This window comes from Nicotiana tabacum, chromosome 12 (assembly GCF_000715075.1).
Source record: "Nicotiana tabacum cultivar K326 chromosome 12, ASM71507v2, whole genome shotgun sequence".
NCBI classification, from domain to species: Eukaryota; Viridiplantae; Streptophyta; class Magnoliopsida; order Solanales; family Solanaceae; genus Nicotiana; species Nicotiana tabacum.
This window is the reverse complement of record NC_134091.1, coordinates 27,798,914-27,824,029: the sequence shown is the minus strand read 5'-3', so window position 1 is coordinate 27,824,029 and position 25,116 is coordinate 27,798,914. Positions and strand designations below refer to the sequence as shown.

At 38.3% G+C, this 25,116-nt stretch overlaps 1 protein-coding gene across 4 annotated transcripts; it reads right to left on the bottom strand.

Moving 5' to 3' along the window:
• Positions 1-4,615: 4,615 nt before the first annotated feature.
• LOC107787595 (sucrose transport protein SUC4-like) lies at positions 4,616-20,782 on the bottom strand. Of its 4 annotated transcripts, XR_012697140.1 has the most exons (7): positions 20,094-20,782; positions 11,565-12,307; positions 10,970-11,033; positions 10,843-10,886; positions 10,312-10,471; positions 5,725-5,863; positions 4,616-4,907 (listed from the first exon to the last, which is right to left on the bottom strand). XR_012697140.1 is itself a non-coding variant. In XM_075225993.1 (6 exons), the coding sequence occupies exons 1-5, from the start codon at positions 20,587-20,589 to the stop codon at positions 10,313-10,315; spliced, it is 1,506 nt and encodes a 501-aa protein (XP_075082094.1). In that variant the 5' UTR covers positions 20,590-20,782; the 3' UTR covers positions 4,616-4,907; position 10,312.
• Positions 20,783-25,116: the final 4,334 nt, after the last annotated feature.

Sequence of the window (25,116 nt, the reverse complement as noted above, 5' to 3'; positions counted from 1 at the left end):
AGGAATGGATTGACAAGCAATACCAATATTGTTCAATTCTTGCTCTAGATGTTTTGATATGACAAAACACATATAACTTTTCTTTCTTCTTGATGCCTATGGATATACCTACGGATGTATATATAGGGAATGGAAATACATATACATATATACATAATACCAATATTGTTCAATTCTTGCTCTAGATGTTTTGATATGACAAAACACATATAACTTTTCTTTCTTCTTGATGCCTATGGATATACCTACGGATGTATATATAGGGAATGGAAATACATATACATATATATGTTGGAGGTAGGGGGTAGGGGAACTTAGGGAGAGAGAGGAGGAAGCAAGGAATTAGCTAGAATACGGGTTACAGGGTCAAACACAGTAGTTTTTGTGTACATATATTTATTTTAAGAAACTCTTTGAATATGTACAAATTATTAATTTAGAATCCAATAATTTAGAAGGACTAGAATCTCAATCGATAAATTTTAAATCCTGCAAAGGAAGTGTGGCTAAGGAAATGTTGGCATGTTCCAAGGCAAAAGAATTACATGCATGTTACATTCTCCTCGCAGCCCATGTGATGCACCAGAGCATCGAGCATGACTTATGTTGTCTGCAACTGATTTCATTACCCCAAAACACCGTTTTAGCCTTTGGCTACTTGCAACTTTTTGATAGTGCACATCTGTTTTCTAAATTCTGTTTTGAAGGTCCCATCTTTTCTTGGCCTTTACATATAATTTATATACTATATGCCAAGAATATATAATATTTAAACCACTGTAAAAAATAATGGCTTATGCAGAAACCGGAAAACTTGTGGCCGGAATTTTCCTTCTCTTCAAGTAGTGGGAAGAGCAAAGAATGAACGATTCCTTATATGACATTTTTCATATGATTTTAATTTAATATAGATCTCCCTTTTGTAGTCTAATCACTGATGTTATGGTCGGTTTTTTGGTGGGCCATTTGGGATGGGCATTTCTTCTTTTTAAGACCTAAAAGCAAACTTATTCATTTCTCTTTTATTCAATGGGGTAACGTGAAATGACTACAGCCAACCATCAAAGTTATTTTCTTCTCCAAAAGACCACCTTCAATCTTCAAGAATCAGCAACTTCTACACAAATTTTCAAGTGGATGAGATCAGTTTAATGGTCTCTGTTGAAGATGAGATTGTACGTGTTTAAAGCTGAGGAAATGGTTAATTTTGCCAGCGGTGAGAATGAGAATGTACGCGTCTAGGAACTTTGTTTGGTATGTTTGAGACAGTACAAGACTGGACCTCAAGATTTCTTAGTGAAACTTATTTCAATTTTCACCCCCAACTTCTCTTCACTTGATTTGTGATTGTTGGGGTGGTGGTGGGGCGGGGGAAGGTTAGGAATTTGGATAGGAGCACAAGAAGTAATAAACTGGTGGGGTTTTTCTTTAAAGTGGCCAAAAGTGTCAAATCCGAGGGATCTTTTTCCCTTGCATATATTTGATCTTGTAGTTAAATAACTTATCCTAAATGCTCACAGTTTGTGGGAAGTAGAAAAAAGAAATGGGGATCGTTGGGTGGAATGTGGTGGTCGTATTACAAAGCATCATGCAAAATTGCAAAAAAGAAAAGGAAAAAAAGGGACCACTAAGGTAAATTGGGTGGAAAGTGTGACAGTAGCAGTAGATGGCCATATGGAGAAGCAGCAGATGGAAGAAGGGGAACACTGAAACAAAATCTTGAAATAAAATAAAACCAAGTACGTGCTGCATTTCCAGCCATTTAATTTTTGTATCCAATTTTCACAACAGAGATCAATGTGTCTCCAAGTGGGGGGCCTTAATGCCCTGTTTGTGCGTGTCTCTGTATTCTGCAAACCAACAGCAACAGCAACAGAAACAGAAACAGAAACAGAAACAGAACAGAAAAGAAACAGAAACGAACAGAAGCCCTTTAGCAGCAGGCAGAGTTAGCAGCAGCTTTCTTCGTCCCCCACTCACCCCATCTTGAAATAACACCACCACCAAAAAAATTTACAAAATTTTCCACAATTCTAAGTCTCAGCTAACTTCAAAAAATTCACTGAACCCTTTATTTCATTTTGCAAGGACATTATTTCCTGTCAAAAAACCCTTATCATCATGTCAGCGCACTCGCCCCCCCCCCCCCCCAAACCCACCACCTCACCAAATGACATGGACCTTTTATTAATAGGTACCAAAAATATAGGTGTGTTTTTACGGTTAAGTTCTTCAGTAATTCTTTTTTCATAAAGTTGAGTGTATTAAAAATCTGCAAGATGTATTCAGAAATGGCTCTTTCACTCATCAGTACTCTCACAAGAAAATGCAAGTTTACTACTAAAATAAACTTATCAGTCAGCTAACATACTTTTGAATACCCTGTTTTTATCCTGTTTTCTGCCGCTGTTCTACTTTAATAATACTGCTAATATCCGCAGATGGAAGGTGGGGATCCACACTTCAGCAATATGCATATGGGCTAATGCCATAAGGCCGTAATAAAAAAATTGACAGTGTGTTAGAATCTAAAATTGGATCTGATTCACAAGTACGGTTGCCCGTTCATCGTCTGTAAATTCATCTGTACCAATTTATTATTCTTCTACAACATTCAGCAGCGAAACTCTTAAGCATCACAATATGCCAAGTTTAGTACGTCGAAATCACCTTTTAAAACAGAAAAAGAATTTTTAGCTATTGTCATCTCGTTCCACCAGAGATGTCACACCTTTAAAATATGTTCAACATTTTTCCAAGGATGATAGTTCTGCACACTACAGAACAAATTCACTGATTCTAATTCTCGACTTTTCTTCTCCAAAAACAAAAAAAGGATGGTAGCTAATCTTTTCTCATTTCCAGTATCTTTTCTCCTATTATTTCTCTAACCCCCACATCACAGATTGCAACCACAATCTACAGGGGTCTTTCAGTGGAAAAGGAATCGCAATGGATTTTTTTTAGAAGGAATTGCAATGAACGTGTGATTAAACTTCAAAATCTTTCACATTAAGTAGACAATGATGTGATCTAGCCATCTTACGTCTACTAATGCATTGCATTTTGTCATTTCAGCTAAGCAACAGTTAAAATTCCAATGGTGTTTAAATGAGTCGTACCAAGGAACACCTTTATTAAATGTTTCCATCTGCACTGGTAGGCAGCATTACATGGAGAGGCAATGAAAGCCAGCCAAGCTTTTATAGATACTGATAATGCAATAACAATAGGAATTTATTCTCAGGCACCAAAAAAAAAGTTAAAAGAAAGAGAGAATATTAGAAAAGGGAACCTTTCTTTATCAACCAAGCTTCACATACACACAAAAAATCATACTAGTAGTGAAAGATTATGTCTTAATCGAGGTCTCAATCTGCCGGAAGTGATAGACTCCAAACACAATATATTAAGTGAATTAACCAATATCATGCACAAATTGCATGGGATTCCGAGGCACCTAGATAAATCACCAAAGCAAGTAAGCTTGCTTGGTAAACATATGATATTTTTGGTAAAAGAATAAAGCCTAATGACAGACAAATATCTTATTGGTAAAAGTCTTATCTCGTGGCTGATCGTGGGTTCCTAGCTGCAACTTCACCTCCTTTTAAGGATTATTAGCTATGGACACAGGTTTCATGACCATGATTAGCTGACAAAAGAACAAACTTGATACCAAATAGAATATCAGACAGACACAAACTTGTGTTCTGCTCTGTTTGTGCAGAATAAGATGGAAAATCTGACGCGAAACTTGTTCTCATCACAGCTAGTGAATAATCTTTGGCACTACCTGCTGTCGGTAGCTCAAAAGCTTCAGTAAAGATCTAGTTGTACAAATGTTGGACTTGAGGGTTTTATATGCTACCGAATTGCCTATTCGTCATTGCTTGCAGGAAACAGTGTAATATCCGGACAATCTTCAGCATGGGAGTAGGTAGCAGTAATAGTTTTCACTGTTATCATATGAGCAAAAGATTTTGAGTTCTTATACGCCACTTTCTAAGCACTTAGGAAATAATAGTTGGTGCAAGAGATGGTTTATTTAATGAGACATGAGGATACATTTGTAGTTTTGAGGTACCGAAAAAGATGGTCCTGATAATGTTCCACAGCAGTTTTCCATGTATTTATCTTCCATCTTCTTAGACATCATGCATCTAAAACCAGGTTATTTTACTATGACATCATGGATAGGTTCTTCCTTCCAGAGGTTGCTTGGGCAGAAACATCAGTCCGTGGAATCAAAAGTTTGGTGCCATTATGTGTACACGAGATTGTAACTCCAGAATACATTTATTACTATTGGCGCACCTGCCATCCTCTTCACTTGGCTGATTATAGGTTTTTGTTGCATGTCAAAGCTAAAAATTTATAAATGGCTGGCAGCAATATGGATGAGACAAGTTTTGTTATAGCCTTGAGGAAATTTGCAGCTGAAAAAAGATTGTCCTATTTGCAGAGTACAATTATACTTGGAGATGTATGGAAATGCACAAAGAATACGCACTTTATAGACTGAACATTTATTGAACAGTTGTACTGATATTTGAAATTTGCTTTATCTAGAAAGTAGTGAACCACCAAAAGGAATTGCACAGCAGCAATTTGAGCAACTAAGTAAATGATGGAACAAGAACAACAATCTTGAATACAGCATCTTGAATGCTAGAATCAATACCACGTGAGCGAAAGATCTATATTTACAAAATGGTAATACAAATTGTGGGTTGATCAGAAAAATGCAAAAAATAGGATACAAGGATATACCTCCAGGAACTCTTCAACCTTCGGATTGACGAATAGTCAAAATGGCCACAACAGAAAAATTAAGTACCTGCCTAGGCCAATGTTGGAGAATTACCAGCACCATCAATCTCATCTCTCAACATGACATCAATAACCTACCCAAAGTACAAAATATTATGATCCAACAGCTCAAGAAAAAGTTAATGATGGTCCAACAGGAAAAATAAACTCAGACGTCCCTCTAGAATGAAAACAAGTGTTAATAAGCACACAATAAAAGTTTTTTCCCGATCACAAGCTTGTAAGCATGTGCATAGAGACTACATGAGGAAAAGTTGTCATTTTTTTATGCAAAGATGCTCCAAAGTATTTCTTCAATAACATGGCTGCAGATGGAACTCTTAAAAAGATATTACTCAATCCAGTCTACTATGACTTTGTAGATTCTTTTCAATGATAAAAGCCTTGTATGATCACAACTTTGTAAGCATGTGTGTAAATGAGGAAAATATTATTATTATTATTATTATTATTATTATTATTATTATTATGCACCAATGTATTTCTAAAATGACTTGGTTAGAAAATGATTCTAAAAAAGAGATTAATAAGTATAGAGCACTCTTCGAAATTGTAATTTCTTTTCATGCTGACCTCTTCTCTTTTCTCTTTTTTTTTTAGAAAACATTTGTCAACTGTCGCAAGTCATTGTTTTTTAACCGACATTCCTTACTTATTTTCCTTGCTTTCTCTTTGACTAAATTTGTGCTGGCGTGGTTCTTGACTTCTTAGTAATAACTCGTCAATTAATTATACCTCAATACGAAACTAGTTGGTGTTGGCTACTTAATATCCATTGAGTTCTTTTTTTCTTTTCTTTTTTTTGTGTGTGTTATAGGGAGATATTGAGAGTTATTAGAAAGTAAGAAGAAATAGCATACTTTTGAAATTAAGGTAAGACTATGTTCTTGCCTGCAAAGCATTGGTCTACTGGTAAGAGCAACTTGTGATGTACCCTGCCGCAGAGAAAAGCCTGATACTTAAGTGGAGAAAGGTAGAGGCAGGAGAGGTCCTTTATCCGCCGAGTTATGGATCATGCATCAGCAATGACCTGTTTTCTTTCAAATGTTCATGACACAACTTGATTTTGATATTTGTATATAAGTGGGACGTAGTTCTTGACATTTGTTGTGATCCCCTCAATGCTTCTAAAAATAGGTCAACATAACAATTCCCTAGCACAAATATTTCTCCTCTTTAAAAGCACACTACAAACATGACTGCTCTTTCCGCCTAATTCTCATGGATATATTAGGTTCAACATTTGTTAGGGGTTGTTAGGAGTCTGGTATTAAAGAATCCCAAGTTTTTAAAAGTATAGTGCACTTGGCGCAGGGCTCGAACTTGTGACCTAAGAGGATTTTATATCTTTTTTAATGTATTAACACTATTCAATCTCCATAAGCTGAGGAAATAAAAAATGTTCGCTGAAGCTTCTTTTAATTTATCTTCATTCTTAATCTTGTCTCTTCTAGTATGCCCACACATCCATCTCAGCTTCCTCATTTCCAGAAGATGCCGAGTAGCAGAAATGATGATGCTGAGATAGATGTGGGCATACCAGGAGAGACAAGATTAAGAATGAAGATATTCGGGACAAGATGGGAGTGGTATCCGTGGTGGACAAGATGCGGAAAGCGAGGTTGAGATGATATGGGCACGTGAAGAGGAGAGGCGCAAATGCCCTAGTGAAAAAGTGTGAGAGGTTGGTCATGGTGGGCCTGAAGAGAAGAAGAGGTAGGCCAAAGAAGTACTGGGGAGAGGTGATTAGGCAAGACATATCGCAGCTTCTACTTACCGAGTACATGACCTTGGAAAGCAGAATGTGGAGATCGAGAATTAGGATAGAAGGATAATGAGTAACCGAGCATAGCTTTTTACCATATCAGTAGTATTAGCAGTATTTTTTGTTTCCCTATCTTGGTAAGGGGGGTAAGAGGGCTAAGGGAACTACTAGGCGGAGAGTAGGTCTTGGAACATAGGAACTTTGACTGGAAAATCTGTAGAGTTAGCGAAAATTCTCGAGAAAAGAAAGGTTAATATAACTTGTGTACAAGAGACTAGGTGGGTAAGAGCTAAGGCGTGAGATGTGGACAGGTTCAAACTATGGTATTCTGGGAGGGTGGGGGGCAGGAACGGGGTAAGTATCTTGGTTGATAAGGACCTTCGTGAACTAGTGGTGGAGGTTAGGAGGGTGAATGACATGCTGATGACTATTAAGCTAGTTGTGGGAGGTTTTACTTTGAACATAATCAGTGCGTACGCACCCCAAGCAGGCTTGGATGAGGAAGTCAAGAGGCGTTTCTGGGAGGATTTGGATGAGATAGTGCGTTGTATCCCGCATACCGAGAAGCTTTTCATATGAGGAGATTTCAACGACCATATTGGAGCGATATTAGGGGATATGATGATGTGCATAGTGGCTTTGGTTTTAGAGATAGAAACGGAGGAGGAACGTCTCTGCTGGACTTTGCTAGAGCATTTGATTTGGTGATAGCAAACTCGAGTTTCTAGAAGAAGAGGGAGCACTTGGTCACCTTTCGAAGTTCGGTGGCCGAGACTCAAATTGATTATTTACTCTGTAGGAAGTCCGATAGAGGTGTTTGCACGGATTGCAAGGTCATCCCGAGTGAGAACCTCTCAACCCTTCATAAGCTCCTAGTCATGGACCTTGAGATAACGAGGAAGAGGAGGAAGAGGGTGATGTATAGCCAACATAGAATCAAGTGGGGAGCCTTGACAGAAGCTAAAGCGCAGGAGTTCGGGGTCAAGTTGTTGACTATGGGGGCTTGGAGGAGTAATGGGGACGCAAGTGCTATGTGGACCACGACTGCACAGTGCATTAAGGAAGCCGCGAGAGAGGCATTAGGGGTCTCAAAGGGTTACTCTGGTGGTCACAAGGGAGATTGGTGGTGGAATGGAGAGGTGCAAGGAAAAGTGGAAATCAAAAAAGCAACGTATCTGAAGCTAGTGGAAAGTGTAGACGAGGAGGAGAAGAGGGCGAATATGGAGCATTATAAGTTGGCTAAGAAAGAGGCAAAGCTAGCAGTTACGGCGGCCAAAGACTGTAGCTTTTAGTCGTTTGTATAAGGAACTCGAGGGCCGAGGTGGGGATAAGAGGTTGTTCAGGTTGGCCAAGGAGCGAGAAAGGAAGGCGCGTGACTTGGACCAAGTGAAGTGCATCAAGGACGAAGAAGGTAGAGTTTTGTTGGATGAGGAGCTTATCCGTCGAAGATGGCATACCTACTTCCATAATCTAATCTCTTGAACAGGGAGGGGGACATAAGCATTGTACTGAGTGATTTGGAACTCTCCGGGAGTCACTGTGACTTTGGGTACTGTAGGCGGATTAGAGTTGATGAAGTTGAGGGGGCTATGAGTAAGATGAGTAAGGGCAAAGCAACCGGGCCGGATGAAATCCCGGTGGAGTTTTGGAAGAGTGCGGGCAAGGCAGGCGTGGAGTGACTCACTAAGTTATTTAATGTCATTTTTAGAACAAAGAAGATGCCCGAATAGTGGAGGTGGAGTACGATGGGTCCTGTATATAAGAACAAGGGTGATATCCAAAATTGCAATAACTATCGGGATATCAAGCTGCTTAGCCATACTATGAAAGTCTGGAAGAGAGTGGTAGAGCTACGGGTGAGGAGGAGTGTGTCTATTTCCGAGAACAAGTTCGGGTTTATGTCGGGGCATTCGACTACAGAAGCTATCCACCTTGTTAGGAGATTGATGGAGCAGTATAGAGAGAGAAAGAAGGACTTGCATATGGTGTTCATCGACTTAGAAAAGGCGTACGATAAAATTCTGAGAGAGATTTTGTGGAGTTGTTTGGAGGCTAGAGGTGTACCTGTTGCCTACGTTAGGTTGATTAAGGACATGTATGATGAAGCAAAAACCCAAGTGAGGATGGTGGGTGGGGACTCAGACCATTTTCCAGTTATGATGGGGTTGCATAAGGAGTCGGCACTCCGCCCTTTTTTGTTTGCTCTGGCGATGGACGTACTGACGCGCCACATCCAAGGGAGGTGTCGTAGTGCATGCTATTTGCAGATGATATTGTATTGATTGACGAGATGTGAGATGGTGTGAACGCGCAATTAGAGGTATCGAGGTAGACCCTGGAGTCTAAAGGTTTCAAGTTGAGCAGGACCAAAAGTTCAGTGGCGAGACTCAAGGAGGGGAAGGGGAGGTGAGGCTGGACTCGCAGGTCATCCCTAGGAGAGGAAGTTTTAAGTACCTTGGGTTTATTATTCAGGGGGATGGGGAAATTGATGAAGATGTCACACATCGTATTGGGGCGATATGGATGAAATGGAGACTCGCTTCCGGTGTTTTGTGTGACAAGGAGGTGCCACCGAATCTTAAAGGTAAGTTCTACAGAGTTGTGGTCAGATCAACGATGTTGTATGGGGTTGAGTGTTAGCCAGTCAAGATCGCTCATGTCCTGAAGGTGAAGGTAGCAAAGATGAGGATGTTAAGATGGATGCGCGGGCATACCAAGTTAGATAGGATCAGAAATAAGATTCGCGATAAGGTAGGTATGGCCCTTATTGAGGACAAGATGCGGGAAGCGCGGCTTAGGTGGTTTGGTCATGTGAGGAGGAGAAGCACAGACGCCCCGGTGAGGAGGCGTGAGAGGTTGACATTGGAGGGCCTATGGAGAAATAGAGGTAGGCCAAAGAAGAGGTGGGGAGAGGTGATTAGACAAGACATGGCACAACTTCTGCTGAGAGTGCGCATTACTGTGCACAAACTATGCTCAACCAAAAGGATAGACAATGAATCTTTGTGCACTCTTTCGGTTAGTGGCGGAGCCACCTTGAAGAAAGATTGACACACCTTCGTCGGAAAATTACAACATAAAGATAGGTTAAATTTATTTTTTATGTATATATACATGTTGAATTTGACTTTACCGTATATTTACTTTTTTATATTATGACACCCCCTGAATGAAAACCCTGGCTCAGCCACGGGTGTCGGTTAACGGCACATGAACAATAAATTAGGAGTGAAGTGCTGACAAAGATATCCCAAGGATGAAAACGTTTGGAAACTGGTGCTCAGAATCTCCCGTGTTCATTTCCCATGCTTTCAGAGATATGTTAAATGTTGGAAGGAAAGAAAAAAAGAAGTCTGAGTTCGAGATAATGAATCTAGAGATGGTACAAAAGATTGAGGGGGTCACCCTTTGCATGGATGTTTGACTGATTATAGAAACAGAATTACAAGAAAGTGAAGAAACTAACAGCAAGGAAGAGGTAGAGGCTTCATTTTGCAGTACAATGCAGAAGCTCTGTTTACCCTCTATTCTAGTTCTAAATTGGAAAGGAAGTGAGCGAAGCAAGTATGAAATAGAGCCCTATTAAAATGTCCTCAAGTGGAAAAAGATGGTTCAAACAGCTTACTATTCAGAGGACCGTACATAGATTAATTTATATGCGGTGAACAAATAGACAATAAAGGAGTTCAAACAGAGACAATAGCAGCAGATACCTCATGGAAGGATCTTGGGCCTCTCAACCCGTGTTCGAGGAATTGCCAAGATGGCTACAAGTCCACCAGCAAATGCTGAAAGTGCAGCTACAACAAAGGCTGGTGAGTTGCCACCACCAAATAGCTCATCCCATGGTCCACTTCCAAGTGAAACCACGATCTGTGACCAATAACAAAATCTTTCAATCACTGGCCTATATAACTTTAGGAAAATGATAAGATACATGCTGCAAAAGGTACAGCGGACATTCCTCATGGAAACACCTATGAGAATACTAATGTTCAGTATTCACTTGAATGATACTATAAATTTCCATCACTTGTGGCATTCTGCTCCTTCCCTCATTTTCTTCTAACTCAAAACAAACGGCTAAACAGAAAACAGCTACAAGATAAAACTGAAAAGATGCAACACAATGCACTTGTGGATACACATCCATCGACATAAAGGCTTTGATGTTTAATCAGACCACCTTTTGGGGATTGTTCTTGTTCCAAAAAACCCATAGAAAGAGACAAGCAAACTTATACCTGTGGGAACACAATAGCCAGGTTCAGAACGCCCATTGACAAACCTGCAAGGTTGAAGTAGTAATTGAAGCACTACTTTCTATTTGACCTACAGAATAATGATCAAAATAGACACAACTCAATCTACCTTGTCCTAGCCCAAGAGCTTCAATCCTTGAGGATACCAGAGCATATGGAACACTGTATGTTATCTGCAGAAAATGGCTTGCATTATACAATAATATACCTAAATAAAGCTCTCTTCTAAGCCCACATGAACCTTGTGCTTAAACTGAAGCCTTTTGAAACAATAACCTTGCTCCAATTTCCTTCCATATCATGTTACATTTGACAGGCATATTACATGAAAAGAATATTTCAGCCAGATTGAATACCTATGTACATTTTTCAACAGTAACAAAATCTGAAAAGGACAGTTCACTTGTACATCTAACTTTTTTGTTAATCTTTCTTAAGAAAAAACAAAGTCAAAGAGCTAGTCTTAGACTTGGTGATGAAATCTCACAAGTAGAAATGAAAAAGACAGATAAAGGCTGGCTGTCCATAATAAAATATCGGAGAAAGAAAATTTGATGTGGTTAAGAGGTGTTCTAATTTCAGTAATTCTACACACAAAAATTATGTGTGGTTTAAAGGTGTTCTAATTTCACTAGTTCTACACATAAACCTGTGTGGTCGTGCAAAATAATTTATAGTTGCAACTTGAAAATCAAGCAACTTACAGCCAGTGGGATCCCAAGAAGAGCAAACACTATTAGCGCAGCAATAACTATGCCATCCGGAGGAAGACCCTGGCCAATGTCTATGTTACTCCTAACTGCAGTAATTATAAGCATTGCTATAAAGCAGAGAGACATGACAACATTTGAAACTCCCCATGTGAATCCAGCCCCCCATTTTCGACAGAGCTTCTCCATGAGCAATGAAGTTACTCCAAGAAGCACGGAATTCAACATTAGACCCAATGAACCCATTCGGACTCCGGCACTGTAATTCTTTCCATCATTTGGTTCACCACCATAAATTTCTCGACCAAACCAGTCAGTATCGAACAACAGAAATGGAAACCAGCCAATCCAAGTCAGGGCAGTGACAAGCAGGATCACCCAAACAATACCTGGGAAATACTTGAAAGTTCCAAACAATTCCCAGAGAAAAGCTTCTTCTTGGCCATGGCTTGTTTCGGAAATCTCTTCTCCAGTATGAGAGGAGCAATGATTGGGATCTAGAGGCTGCTCATTCGCTGCCGATATACTGATATATGTAGTTGTTGCAATAAAAATAATGTCAAGAATAAAAGCGGCCTTTAGATTGGCACAGTTGATGGTGCACGCAGAGTTGAGGGTGAAAGGGAAGATCTTGTACCAGCCGCTGTAAGATCCAGTTGCAAAGCCAAGGATGTTACCAATGGCCATAAATAACGAAAAGTATGCATTTGCTACCCGAGTTCTTCTATGATCTTTCACTGCATGTTAGAAAGCATAGAAAATGTCACTAGCTTCAAGGCAACTTCCTGATATAAATAATCACAAAGCAATGACAATGGAGTCTATGGTACAAAATGGTAAAACTGATACATCTCAGCCCTGAAAAATTAAGCTCTGCCAAGCATTTTCTTTTGGTCTCCTGTATCAACTCTGCAATAGCACTATCTCTCCATTCATTCATCCGTGGAGGCCCTCTATTTCAAAGCATTGTTAGACTTAGACCGAAGCCGCCATTTTCACCATTTTGGCATTCTTACACTTTAGTGTTATTTTATCCCAAATGGTTGTAGCTAGGGGCCAAATTCAATAAAATGTAATTTCATTTTAAAATTTTGGTTACGCTAGTTAGCATCAATGATGATGCTATCATGCAAAGTAGGAGGTTTTACTAGCTCCTTAGAAAGGCTATAAAATACTTTTAACTAAATTAAGCACACTTTTATGCTTATGTAAGCAAGGATTTTAAATGCAAAAGCAAGCCGAGCTTTTCAAGACAAAACCCAATGGAAAAAGGAAAAGAATAGGTGCACCTCTAAAGGCCAGTATCTGTAGACTATTGGATATCTACTGCTTGAGTGATAATAACAAATTGATTTCGGACCCTATGACACCATCTTATTTTCAACTACAGAAGCAAAGATCAATAAAGTCGTTCTCAGAACAAGTGGGAACTAACACAGGATTTAAGAATAAAGCTGCAGCTTCAAAGCTTCTTATTTTTGGAGAGCAATCATCTTTCAACAAAATCCCGAAGAAAGATAGCAGACGTTATTTCTCCTTTTTCGTTATTCTTTTCTTGAAGGAAAAGGTGGAGGATGAGAGAGAAGCTAGTTCAGCAAGCACACAATCTCTACTTTTAGCCATAATTTGCTTTCAATTGGAGATTGAGCTCATCACAATGTTCCAAAATTTTGCTTTCCTCAGAAGTTCTAAATATGTAAATTTGTAATTTGATTTTTCTTATATGGATAATTTCTTTTGCTTCTTTTCAAACTTTCTAATTTAATTTCCAGCAGACACTCAAGATGTGATGATCCAATCATGCCATCAACCTTAAAATGCATATAAGAATCCTTGGTCAGTAATTTTCTCTTCTTATATTAGTTCTTAGTACAAAGTCTCAATGCCATATTTTTTTCAAATTATAAAAGCTTTTCAACATGAACCAGGAAACTGAACGCTTATGTAGTACCCTCTTGCACGTCACCACAATATAGAAAATGGTGCGTATGTCCCTCATATTACAACTAATTGTATCATAATTCCAAACTTTATCGACTAAAGATGTCTAAACCTGAAGTTACCAAACAGTACGATGTTTAGTTTCTTCTACTTATCAAAAAGACTTCTGATCTCTCTTCAATTTGCCGTTAACTTTTGATAAACAAAACCAAGAGCAGAATTCGCATGTGGTTAGCCGCTGAAGATGGAGGAGCTGCTGCCAAACCCTTCCTTTTTGAAGGAAACTACTTTAGAGTAATAAGGACATCAATATTTTATCAATGAAAAGTTTTCACTTGTCCATAGGAAGAAAAACCCAAAAATTTAACTTTTGACAAAGCACTACACCACAAAAATGAAGCCTAGTGCAAGTGCGCAAGGAGGTAGAATTACGAGCTTATCCAATAGTTTTCGAATATGAATTATTTGCTACTTCTTCCAATTCTTTTAGTATCATATGTGTGACTTGTACTGCCATGGCATTTGCTTCTATTATAGTATCTAATTTTGCATCTCCTGATAAAGCTAATTAAGCAAATTTGGATTGGTGATAGGAGCAAAGTCATGTGATGTTGAGCGGGAGTAGTTGCACTGACCTTCCCAAGCATGCTAAGCTAAACATCAGTAAAAGGGCAATCTGGTGCACTGAGCTCCCTGTAAGCGCGAGGTACGGGAAAGAGCTGGACCACATTGGATCTATCGTATTTAGCCTTACCTTGCGTTAGCTAAACAACAGTATTTAACCTTATTTACTTGATCTTATACCTTTGCCCCTGTTAAACTATGCAATGATTTATCAAAAGTTCTCATGTGTAGCTTCAAATTTTTCATCATTTTGTGCAATGTTGAAGCTTCTAAATTTAGAGAGGTTGTCTAAAACCTTATTGACATATACAACATATTCATGAAGTATAGGGTTTTAAGAAATTGGGAAGTTGTTATGCAAAGTTTTACATTTACCTTTAAGCATGCACCATAAGTATGGCAAAAACAATTACTAATTCAAAACACAAGCTTCATATCTTAAGAATGAAAGATATTTTACTAAGAAAATTTAAATTATTATCTAGATATTTTTAAGTGGAAAACTGCAACTTCTTTTTATTTCATGTTATTTTTTCAAGGATGAAGTACTCTATTCCAATTTAGCAGAGAAAATTTGTCAAAATGGTCACAAAACATAGGTCTTTTCATTGTTAGGAGTACAAAAACTAATTGACCAGTCTATTTTAATTTTTTTGTGGCACGCATAGTCCTCATTTGGATTAAAAGGAAGAGATGTACTTCTCAAAAATGCTTGCTCCCGCTGAAAATAAATTCTAGATCTGCTCTTGACGGGTGATATAGCTAGTCCATATAATTAATTACTTATCAAAAGGAAAAGCTAGTCCATATAATTTTCCATTCAATTCCATAGCCTAGTTAAATTACCCTTCTATAGGCTATAGCTGGTAAAAAATCATCAAAATGCAATATCAAATATCAAATCACTGAAATTCATCGGGAAGGATACAATATTATACTACTTTATAGTAGAGTCCGGAACCAAAATGTAGTTCTTTTGGACTCAAAGAACCAAAATGTGTGGAAAAAAAAACTGGTGACCATAATATATATAACGCCCTTTTATAAGGCGCTATACCTTAACGGCCGTTTGCCCAGTTAAGTATAGCGCCCTTATTTAAGGCGTTATATTTGAACGCAAACTGGCGGGATTGTATAGCGTGCTAAGTTAAGACGGTATAGTATAACGCCCTTACCTAAGGCGCTATACTTACATAAATAATCGCCCCTTCCCCTTCAACTTTTTCAGGTCGACAAGACAATACACATAACATGGTATTTAAACCCCGAGTGGAGCCCATCGGTCCCACAAAAAGTGTAGATTCTTAGTCCCACATCGTATCTAAGGCGTTATCTCGTAGTGGGTTGCTTGTTTCGGCTCCAAATCACCAAATCTTCAACTTTTCAAAAACTGTAAATCTAGGTATTCCGACTTATTTTATGTTAAAACTCATGTATAAAAAATGCCTATTAGTTGTTTTTTCTGTGTTCTATGTTATTTTGTGATTGTTTTGCGATATAATTAATTTATTATTTTTTATCCGGATTATATTAATAGTGTGCTAAAAAAATTAGTAAAATAGAGAAATTGTTATTATTTGTTAAAAAAGATGTTAATTAGTTACTGTTTACTGTGGTATATGTTTTTTCGTGATTTTTGTGATTAAATTAATTTGTTATTTTTATCCGGTTTAGATTATTTATTTGCTAAAAGACTAGTAAAATAGATAAATTATTATTTTAGGAATAATTAATTTTATTTATATGTTATTGTTGTACATATATGAATATATAACTTTAGTTCCTTGTAGTGGTATTTTGTGCTCTAATGTAGTACTCATATTTGTAATGTAGTGCCCTTTTAGCGCAGTAAAATGTAGTACCCTTTAGCGTAGTATCTTTGTAGTTATTTAAATTAATCATTTAAGTACCTGTTAAACCCAAAAATATCTCAAAAAAGCTAATAGTTCAAGCACAATATCTCTCCAAACATATAAAATAATAAAACAACATATAAAATATATAATTATAATATAGAAAATGTATCAACCTAATTAACAATATAGTAAAAATATCGAATAAATTTTAATATTAAAGATATTACAATATATTTAAAGATGTTAAGCAATAAAAAACAAAAAATACTTTAATTAATATTGTTTAATTTACACTAGTCGTCATGGAGGTTACGCCTGTGCATCCCGGACCTGCCTCGCTAGAGTTACTGTTGCTACAGGCCGAGCATAGGTCTTCGTACATATGGGAGGGGGAGTTATTAGCCCAGACGTTCCGTGCTAGAAGAGTAGACGATATGTGGGACTTTCTTAGAGCCCACCATCTCCATCCCCGTATAGTCAGACGCCTTCAGGATACGGGTTTCTATAGGATTATTGAGATCGGCCGGCTGCAGCTGGATTGGTCGTTGATCACGGCTTTGATAGAGCGGTGGCGACCGGAGACGCACATATTTCATTTACCCATTGGCGAGGCTACTATCACGCTTCAGGACGTGGAGGTTCTGTATGGGCAGCCGGTTGATGGACATCCTGTAGCTTTATCGCATGCTACCAGAGATTATACGGGATTGCAGTACCTGGAGATGCTGCAGCGGCTCACCGGTTTCCAACCAGCGGATGAGGTTGCATTGGTTGGGGCTAGTCGCCTGCAGTTGACGCCCGTCCGGCTGCATCTGGAGGCGATGCATGCGAACATTATGGATGATACACCGGATCTTCATATTAACCGGTACACGAGGTTGTTGATGCTGCTTATCTTTGGAGGGGTATTGTTCGCGAACACTTAGGGAAATCTAGTCAGCTTGAGATTTTTTCATCATCTTGAACGGCTAGATGATTTACATGATTACAGCTGGGGTGCAACTGTTCTAGGTTACTTATACAGGCAGATGTGCCGGGCGAGCATGGGCACGCAGCGGGACGTTGCCTGATTTTTGCCGCTGATGCAGGTGAAAACATAGTCAATTATTTTCATGATTATAACATACATAGTAAAAATATACCTTAAATTTTACGTCCACGTTGTATATTAGGTTTGGGCCTGGGAGCGATTCCTGCAGTTGCACCCACCTCTACCACCCTTCGCTCCGGATGCATCACCTCCACCGTTTCTCCCTTTAGCTAGGAGGTGGGTTGATAGGCGGGGATACGGACGCGAGTACGAGGCTCGACATAATCTCCCCTATTGCAGGAATTTGTTGGATTTGTTGGAGGGCGCGCAGGTAAATGTATACTTAAGTTTACTTGGCCTGGCTTTATATGTGTTGTGTATACTCACGGTTCCTGTTTTTACTTAATAGTTCATTTGGAGGCCATACAGCGATGAGTTAATAGCTGGTTTGCCTGATTATTGCTCGACCGGCCGAATTATGTGGAGCTCTTCCGTCCCGTTGATGTGTCTCGATATTATCGAGCATCATGCCACCGAGCGAGTCCTTTGCCAGTTTGGTCGACCACAGCTTGTACCTCCACCGCCCGCTTGGCATAGGACACATTACCAGCGGGATGATCGTTCCAGGGTTGACCAGACATATGTGGCATGGCTAGAGGTGTAGATCGATATTTGGGACTAGCGGCATGACCTGATTCCGCCACCCCCTCCACCTGACTGTATGGATGGTGAGCATGAGTATATGGGCTGGTACCGCAGTGTTACCCGACTTTTCTTCGGGAATCCCGTTCATCGCGCTGGCGGTCAGTACGTTCCATACGCCGGGAGGCACGAGGCACCGGTATGTTATGTGGTATACTTACTTATAACGTTAACCTAGCGTTCCGTAATTAATATTTTACATGTTGTGCAGGCTATTGGCCTACATCTGTTCTACCAGTTGGGACTGCAGATGCAACAGCATACCGGAGAGGGAGCGGCCGCTTTGCACGAGTATGGCCGGCAGGTTACAGATCTGGCTTCCCGGACATTGAGGCGAGCCCGAGATGATGAGCGCTTAGGATACGAGGCTGAGTATGTGCCGCCAAAGCAGTACCATCGTGGGTCACCAGTGGAGCCTGAACGTGGTCGACGTGGCAGGCGTGCCCAGAGAGGTAGGGGTGTACCACGAGGTCGTGGGGGTCGGCGAGGACGTGGTCCCCAGCAAGGGGGTGTTGAGGCACCTGTTGAGGATGTTGGAGTTGATCAGCCGGGTGACCACCATGAGCCAAACCATGCTCCTAGAGATATGCTGTCATTCAGCCTTCAGCTTACTCCGGGGACTTCGCAGATGACCACGTCAGCTCCATTGTTGATCGCGAGCACGGCCATTACGCGACAGGAGTGGGATCAGTATTTTCCTTGCCTTCCAGAGCCATCGACGGTTCCTGATGATCGTCCGACACGAGATGTGGATAGTGGGCGCCGACTGAGTTATGGCTCATCATCGAGGGATCTTTCACATGATTTGGTTAGTTTGTATTACTATTATTTATATTTGTTTTTATCTCATTGATTAGTCATAAATATCTAAAGCGTTGTTTTTTTTGAAGGCATCATCCTCGCCCGTCAAGGAGGCCACTTTGTGCGATACTGACATGCCTGAGACGGATGATTATATTCAGGAGCCCGCCGAGACCATGGTAAGACAATTTAAATTTTTTTAGCTAACACGTACATTACTAATATATATTTCATATACTAAAATATATTATTATTCTGTAGGTTACTGCTGGACCGACGACCCCTTCTACCGAGCCTGCCAGCCTTACTGATGATCATGTTGCAGCGCATCCTCCGATAAAGAGGCGACGTGATGAGAATGATCCTAATAGTGTAGCCGGGCTGGATGGGATGCACCTCAGGCCAGTGGCAGCTTTAAAGCGTACAGGTTGCGGGACACATTGACTTTTTTTTATTTTATGTACATATGACATTCAGTAAATAATAGCAACATTATTTATGGTTTACATTATATGCGCATTATGTTTTTATTTCTCGGGTTCTTTGTTATTTTAATACTACAACACAAAAACAAACATAACAACTTAACATAATTTAAATTCGGTAAAACTAATGAAAATACATGATACGGAAAGCATAAAGATAAAATACTATACTCAAAGAACCAAAATGTGGTTTCTCCTGCACTGCCGCAAGTTGTCGTTGTAGTTTATGAATGAATTTTTACAAAATCCTTAACCTCTTTAAATAAGGCAAAAACCAGTCCCGGGGTACAATTATTTGAGGTATAGCGCCTTAAATATGGGCGCTATACCCAGTTGAATTATTGTTATGTCAGTTAAACCCAGAAGAATTATTGGTGAGCCACATAATATATACATAGCGCGGTAAGTTAGGGCGTTATATATAACGCCTTAAATAAGGACGTTATACTTAACTGGGCAAACGGCCGTTTAGGTATAGCACCTTATAAAAGGGCGTTATATATATTATGGTCACCAGTTTCCACACATTTTGGTTCTTTGAGTCCAAAAGAACCACATTTTAATTCCGGACTCATAATCGTACGTTATATATATATATATATATATATATATATATATATATATATATATATAGAGATACGTATGCAGAAGAGTAAAGTGCAATTATATTCCCGATGCCTTAACTACTCAACTCAATAGGCGTACATCAGCCATTTAGCCGAACGAAACAGAATTCAGAGGGTCCCACCCGCATCATTCGGCCCAAGGGCATCATTGTCCATTTGAGTTAAACGAGTGCCTAATACGTTTAACTTTACCTTCAAAAAAAGTATCTATCGCGTTTCCATTTTTTAAAATCATACCATGAAGAAAGCTATTTATTCCATATGAACAGGAAACGCTACTTTAGAAAAAATACTTTATTCAAAGAAAAAAGTAAAATTAAAGGAGATGTTTTAAGCTTCATCTTCCTTAGAAAGCACTTAACAAATGCATCAAAAATATGCAGAAAAACAGAGTAATTCACAAGCAATAAATATACATATTTAAATATTAATCTGTAAAATTGAACTGAAAAGCTTACTGGTAAGATCAGCTAGAAGAGCTCTGCAAGGACCTTGAGTCATATTATTAGCAACATCGAGAAGCCAAAACCCTACAATAAACGCCGCTATAGCTCGGACTTTTATTTCACCTCGATCACCTAAAAACCAGCCAATATCAGCGGAGAAACCGATGATCAGCACCGCAATCATGATCGACACTGCTCCGGCGACAATAAACGGACGCCGGCGACCAAACCGACTGGTGCACTTGTCACTCATATGACCTACTAATGGCTGAACCAGTAAACCTGAAAGCGGTCCACATAACCATATTATGCTTGCCCAAGCATGCGGTATTCCGAGCTCTTGCACGTAAGGTGTGAGGAGTGATAATTGTAGTGCCCAGCCGAATTGAATTCCACCGGCTACTGAAGCTACTCGAAGCAGGAGTCTCAGTGGTACTCTGGCTTTTGCTGGTTCTCGAATCGCCGCCGGTCGGTTATGCCTTGTTCTCAGCCTTTCTATCTCCGGCATGGTACAAATAACAAAACGCCGACGTATTGACGTGTGTTACACGCGTTTCAGTTTATATTTATGTGTGTGATACTGGAGAATCGGGAGACAGAGAGCGGCGAGGTGGCGGGAGAGGGAGGAGAGCGGGGCGGTGCTGAAAATGTAGGAGTGTAGAAAATGGAAAGAAAATGCCCTTGTAGAAAGATAAAATTACGAGATATATTGCGAATAGTGAGCTGGAAAATAGATTATTCTCGGGGCAAAGTTGTAATTATGCAAAAGGAGCGGGGGAGAATAGTCGAGTTCTAATTATACTTCTAATTAATTGTTTAATAATAATAATAATAATATGGGTTAATATTGGAGCTTGGTATATATGCTTTACAACGTTTAGGTGCTGTCATTTCCTACTTGCTTTTAATCAATCAAAAGAAAATGTCCGCTTTCTACATTTTGACACGCCTTTCGTAATGAAAAAAAATTGCGTGTTCTAGTTTTACTATTTTCAGTAACAAAAATCATAATTTCCTTTATTTAAAACCCAAATTAATTTACATTATTAAATTATTCAAACAAATAGTATACTATGCATATTTTAACTATTTTTCTAAGAGGCATGACAAGTCGAATGAATACCATTAAATTAAATACAGTAGAACCTTTCTAAATTAATACTTGGTAAATTAATAAACTCTCTAAGATAATATTTTTCTCCGGTCCCTACTTGGACTTGTGAAAAAAATACTGATTTCGATAAGATAATAAGATAATATATTTTCGGAAGATCACTATATAAATATATGGTCCCATTAATATTATAAATTAATGATTTTTTAAAATTACAAAAATATCTAATACAATCTAGTGAAATATGATTCTAGTGTTTTTTTGTTTTTTTCTTAAAAGTTAAATATGGTTGAAGTTCATCTCTAACTTTTCTTATTGCATCCAAAAATTCTGGTGTTGTCTTCTCGAACTGCACCCAAAAATTGTGAAGAGTTCTAGACATTATAAGTGCTTTTTTACGCATAATTAGTTCCAAAGGTATTGTATCGTCTTCAACTTCATCATCAACATTGTTTTCTCCGATGGTATTCATAATTTCTTCTAAGCTCTGGACCTCTGAACATGTATCATTTTCACCCGGATAATCCGACAGGCTATTGGCATCCATTTTATTGCACTAACCGAGATCATTAATCATGACCTCAAGTTCATGAATGTCGTTTTCACAAGTAGGTTCATTTAAATTCTTTGAGGCTTCATCCACCGAACGAATTTTGCAGTGTCGAAAATAATTTGCTATTGTCTCTTGCTGAACATTTGTCGTCCAAGTCGCGATCGCAAGATTGATAGCATCCAAAACATTAATCTTTCCTGTATCAGTTTGTCCCAACTCATAGTCTTATAATATCCTACCGTAAAATCTACTGCGATAATGCATTTTGAAAGCTCTTATTATCCCAGCATCACAAGGTTGAATTTTTTATGTCATGTTGGGTGGCAAGAAAAGCAACTCAACATTTTGTAGTCCTTCAATATGCATTTTGTGATCAAACCAACGAATATATTCATCAAAAGGCACACTTGTCATCCATGCTCTTTTGTTTGCACGAAAGCGACTGTTCAAGTTGTTCATGTTGACATTCTTGAAGTAATGTGGCTTTGCATATTTTCTAATAATCCCTAAAGAAATTTTTTTTAGATCCATCCTCATTGCATCAAATAACAACCGTGAGCTTTTCTTTGTCCTGTTTTTTTCCTTCAGGTTGATTTGTAGCAAGAAAAAGAACAGCTTGTAACCTGTAAAACAAACAAGTTTCATCCATATTAAAAATATTTTTCATAGGGAACTGGTCTATTTTTTCCCTTATTGACTCTAATTTCGTCTCCATGTCTTGTATATCAACCGAACCACTCTCTCCGAAACGACGAAATGACTTGATATCATATCTTAACTTGAATTTCTCAAGCCAACCTTGAGAAAAGTTGTGCTCAAAATCTTGTTGAGGATATAAAAGTTTTATTGTATTCTTACGGTCCTGGTATTGGAGAAACCATTTATAAACAACCTTCTCCTTATCTGAAAATTTTACTAGCTTGTACCGCTTGATATCCCTTCCTTTTCCTAAGTTAGCCGAAAGACACTCAACTGATCGTTTAAGTATGTTACATTGTACATTGACTAACTTTCAAATGAAAATTTTTATCAAGCCGCAACTGCAAATCTTTTTGAGTGCATGTGGAAGGACCTCTTTTGTACTCACATAATGCTTTACGTATTTGATATGTGATTGTTGATTTTGTGACACCTTTTAGATGAGAAGCCATTGTTGGGTACGGTTTGAAGAAATTTTCTATGTTGCTTAAATATTTTTTTTACATTGAATGTTTTTAGTAAAAATATAATGAAATATTTGATTATTAAGAAATAATGAACAATACAATGCTTCATTAATTACAATGAATAAACAATGAACGTTACAATGAATTATTTAATAAAAGAAAATATTACAATGAATCATACATCATACACTGTACTTTATGTATAATGAATTTATTTTTTATATTAATTCGATAATTATGATACATAAATTAATAAGATACAATGATTTTGATATAATAAGATACAATGATTTTGATGTAATCAAGCTTAACCTTCATTGAATCTCGAAAATACTTTTTAAAATAATAAATATTAATTTATTCATTAAATAATACTTCCAAAAATAATAATATTTTATGGTCCTGCAATATTAATTTAGGGAGATTCTAGTGTATAACGGATAGAACCAAATGCCAAAAGAGAATAGAACGAAAGTGGTTTTTTTTTCTTTTAAAGTATTAAGTTAGGCACATTATTAGGTAAATCATACAAAAATCTAACCTAAGTGACATCTAGTGCCCTAAAATAAAGATTAAACGACGTTAACGTCTTAGATAAATTTTGCTTTTTTGCTTTTTGATCATTGTGTTTTACCTACATAACTTTCGAGTGCACTTGATTAAAACGTTATTTCATGCTAGTAGCTTTTCTTCCCTCCTACTTTTAGCATCTATGAAAAGACAATTTCCATAGAAACATTTGTAACACGTTTGTAAATTTATCTCTTGTGCTGTGCAAAGCGAATTCAGAATTTCAAGATGAAAATGTGTACCGCTATCAAGGATAACAACTTGACGTGCAATTTTGACGAATATCGTGATTGACCTCTATTGTCACGACCCCGGAATTTTACCGTCGGGATCGTGATGACGTCTAATATTTCACTTGCTAGGTAAGCCAACGTTAGAGAATCATTAAACCAATCATTATTCCATTTAATAAATAACAGCAAATTAGCTAAGGTGAAATATAGTGAGTGCGAAATAATATAAAAACTGCATTAATTACTACCACCCGGATCTGGAGTCACAATTCACGAGCATTCTAGAATTCACTACAAGTAATAGTGTAGAAGAAATACAACTGTTTGAATGAAAGAAATAGTAAAACAGAAAAGATAGACGGGGACTTTAAGGTCTGTGAACTGAGACAGATCTACCTTGAGTCTCCGGATAGCGGTCCAACAGCTAAAATCTCGATCAACCCGAGCTGGTACCAAAATCTGCACAGAAAGTGCAGAGTATAGTATCAGTACAACTGACCCCATGTACTGGTAAGTGTCGAGCCTAACCTCGACGAAGTAGTGACGAGGCTAAGGCAAGGCACCTACAAATCAACTTATACGATTTAACAGTGTATATATAAATAACGATAATGAAGAGCTAAATAGAAAATATCGGAAGGGGAAAACATGCTGAGGGAAATACGTGGTAAAGAACTACAGCAGAATGATAACTGGAACAACCAATATACTATGAATCAACAGGAACAGCGAATACAGTAAAAGAAAAATGCACGGTATCACCCTTCGTGCTTTTACTCCCAGCCTCACCATAACATCAATAGAAACATCACGGCATCACCCTTCGTGCATTAACTCTTACAATATGGCACAGCATCACCCTTCGTGTATTAACACTCACAATATGGCACGGCATCACCCTTCGTGCATTAACACTCACAACATGGCACGATATCACCCTTCGTGCATTAACACTCACAATATGACACGACATCACCCTTCGTGCATTAACACTCTCCCTTACCATAATGCATTTAACGATTAACAACAGAAATATAGAATAACAAGTACAAGCCTTACTTCAACATTTGGTTCCACAATATCAATCTCAACTTTGAAATAAATACTCAGTTATCACCAGAAAATCTGTAAACATGATAAGAACGATTGTTTCAATAACACTAGTCTAAATACGTAGCAATTAGGTATAAGAAAGAGACAATATGAGAAATATGGGAGAAAACATGGAAAATAGGAAAAACAGGTAAATTGGTTGCGTATAAGTACTCGTCATCTCACATATACGCCACTCACATGAATTTCACATAGCAAATAATCTGAGGTTCCTAATTCCCTCAAGTTAGGGCTAACCACAATACTTACCTCGCTTCGAAGGCTACTCAATACTCAATCACAACTT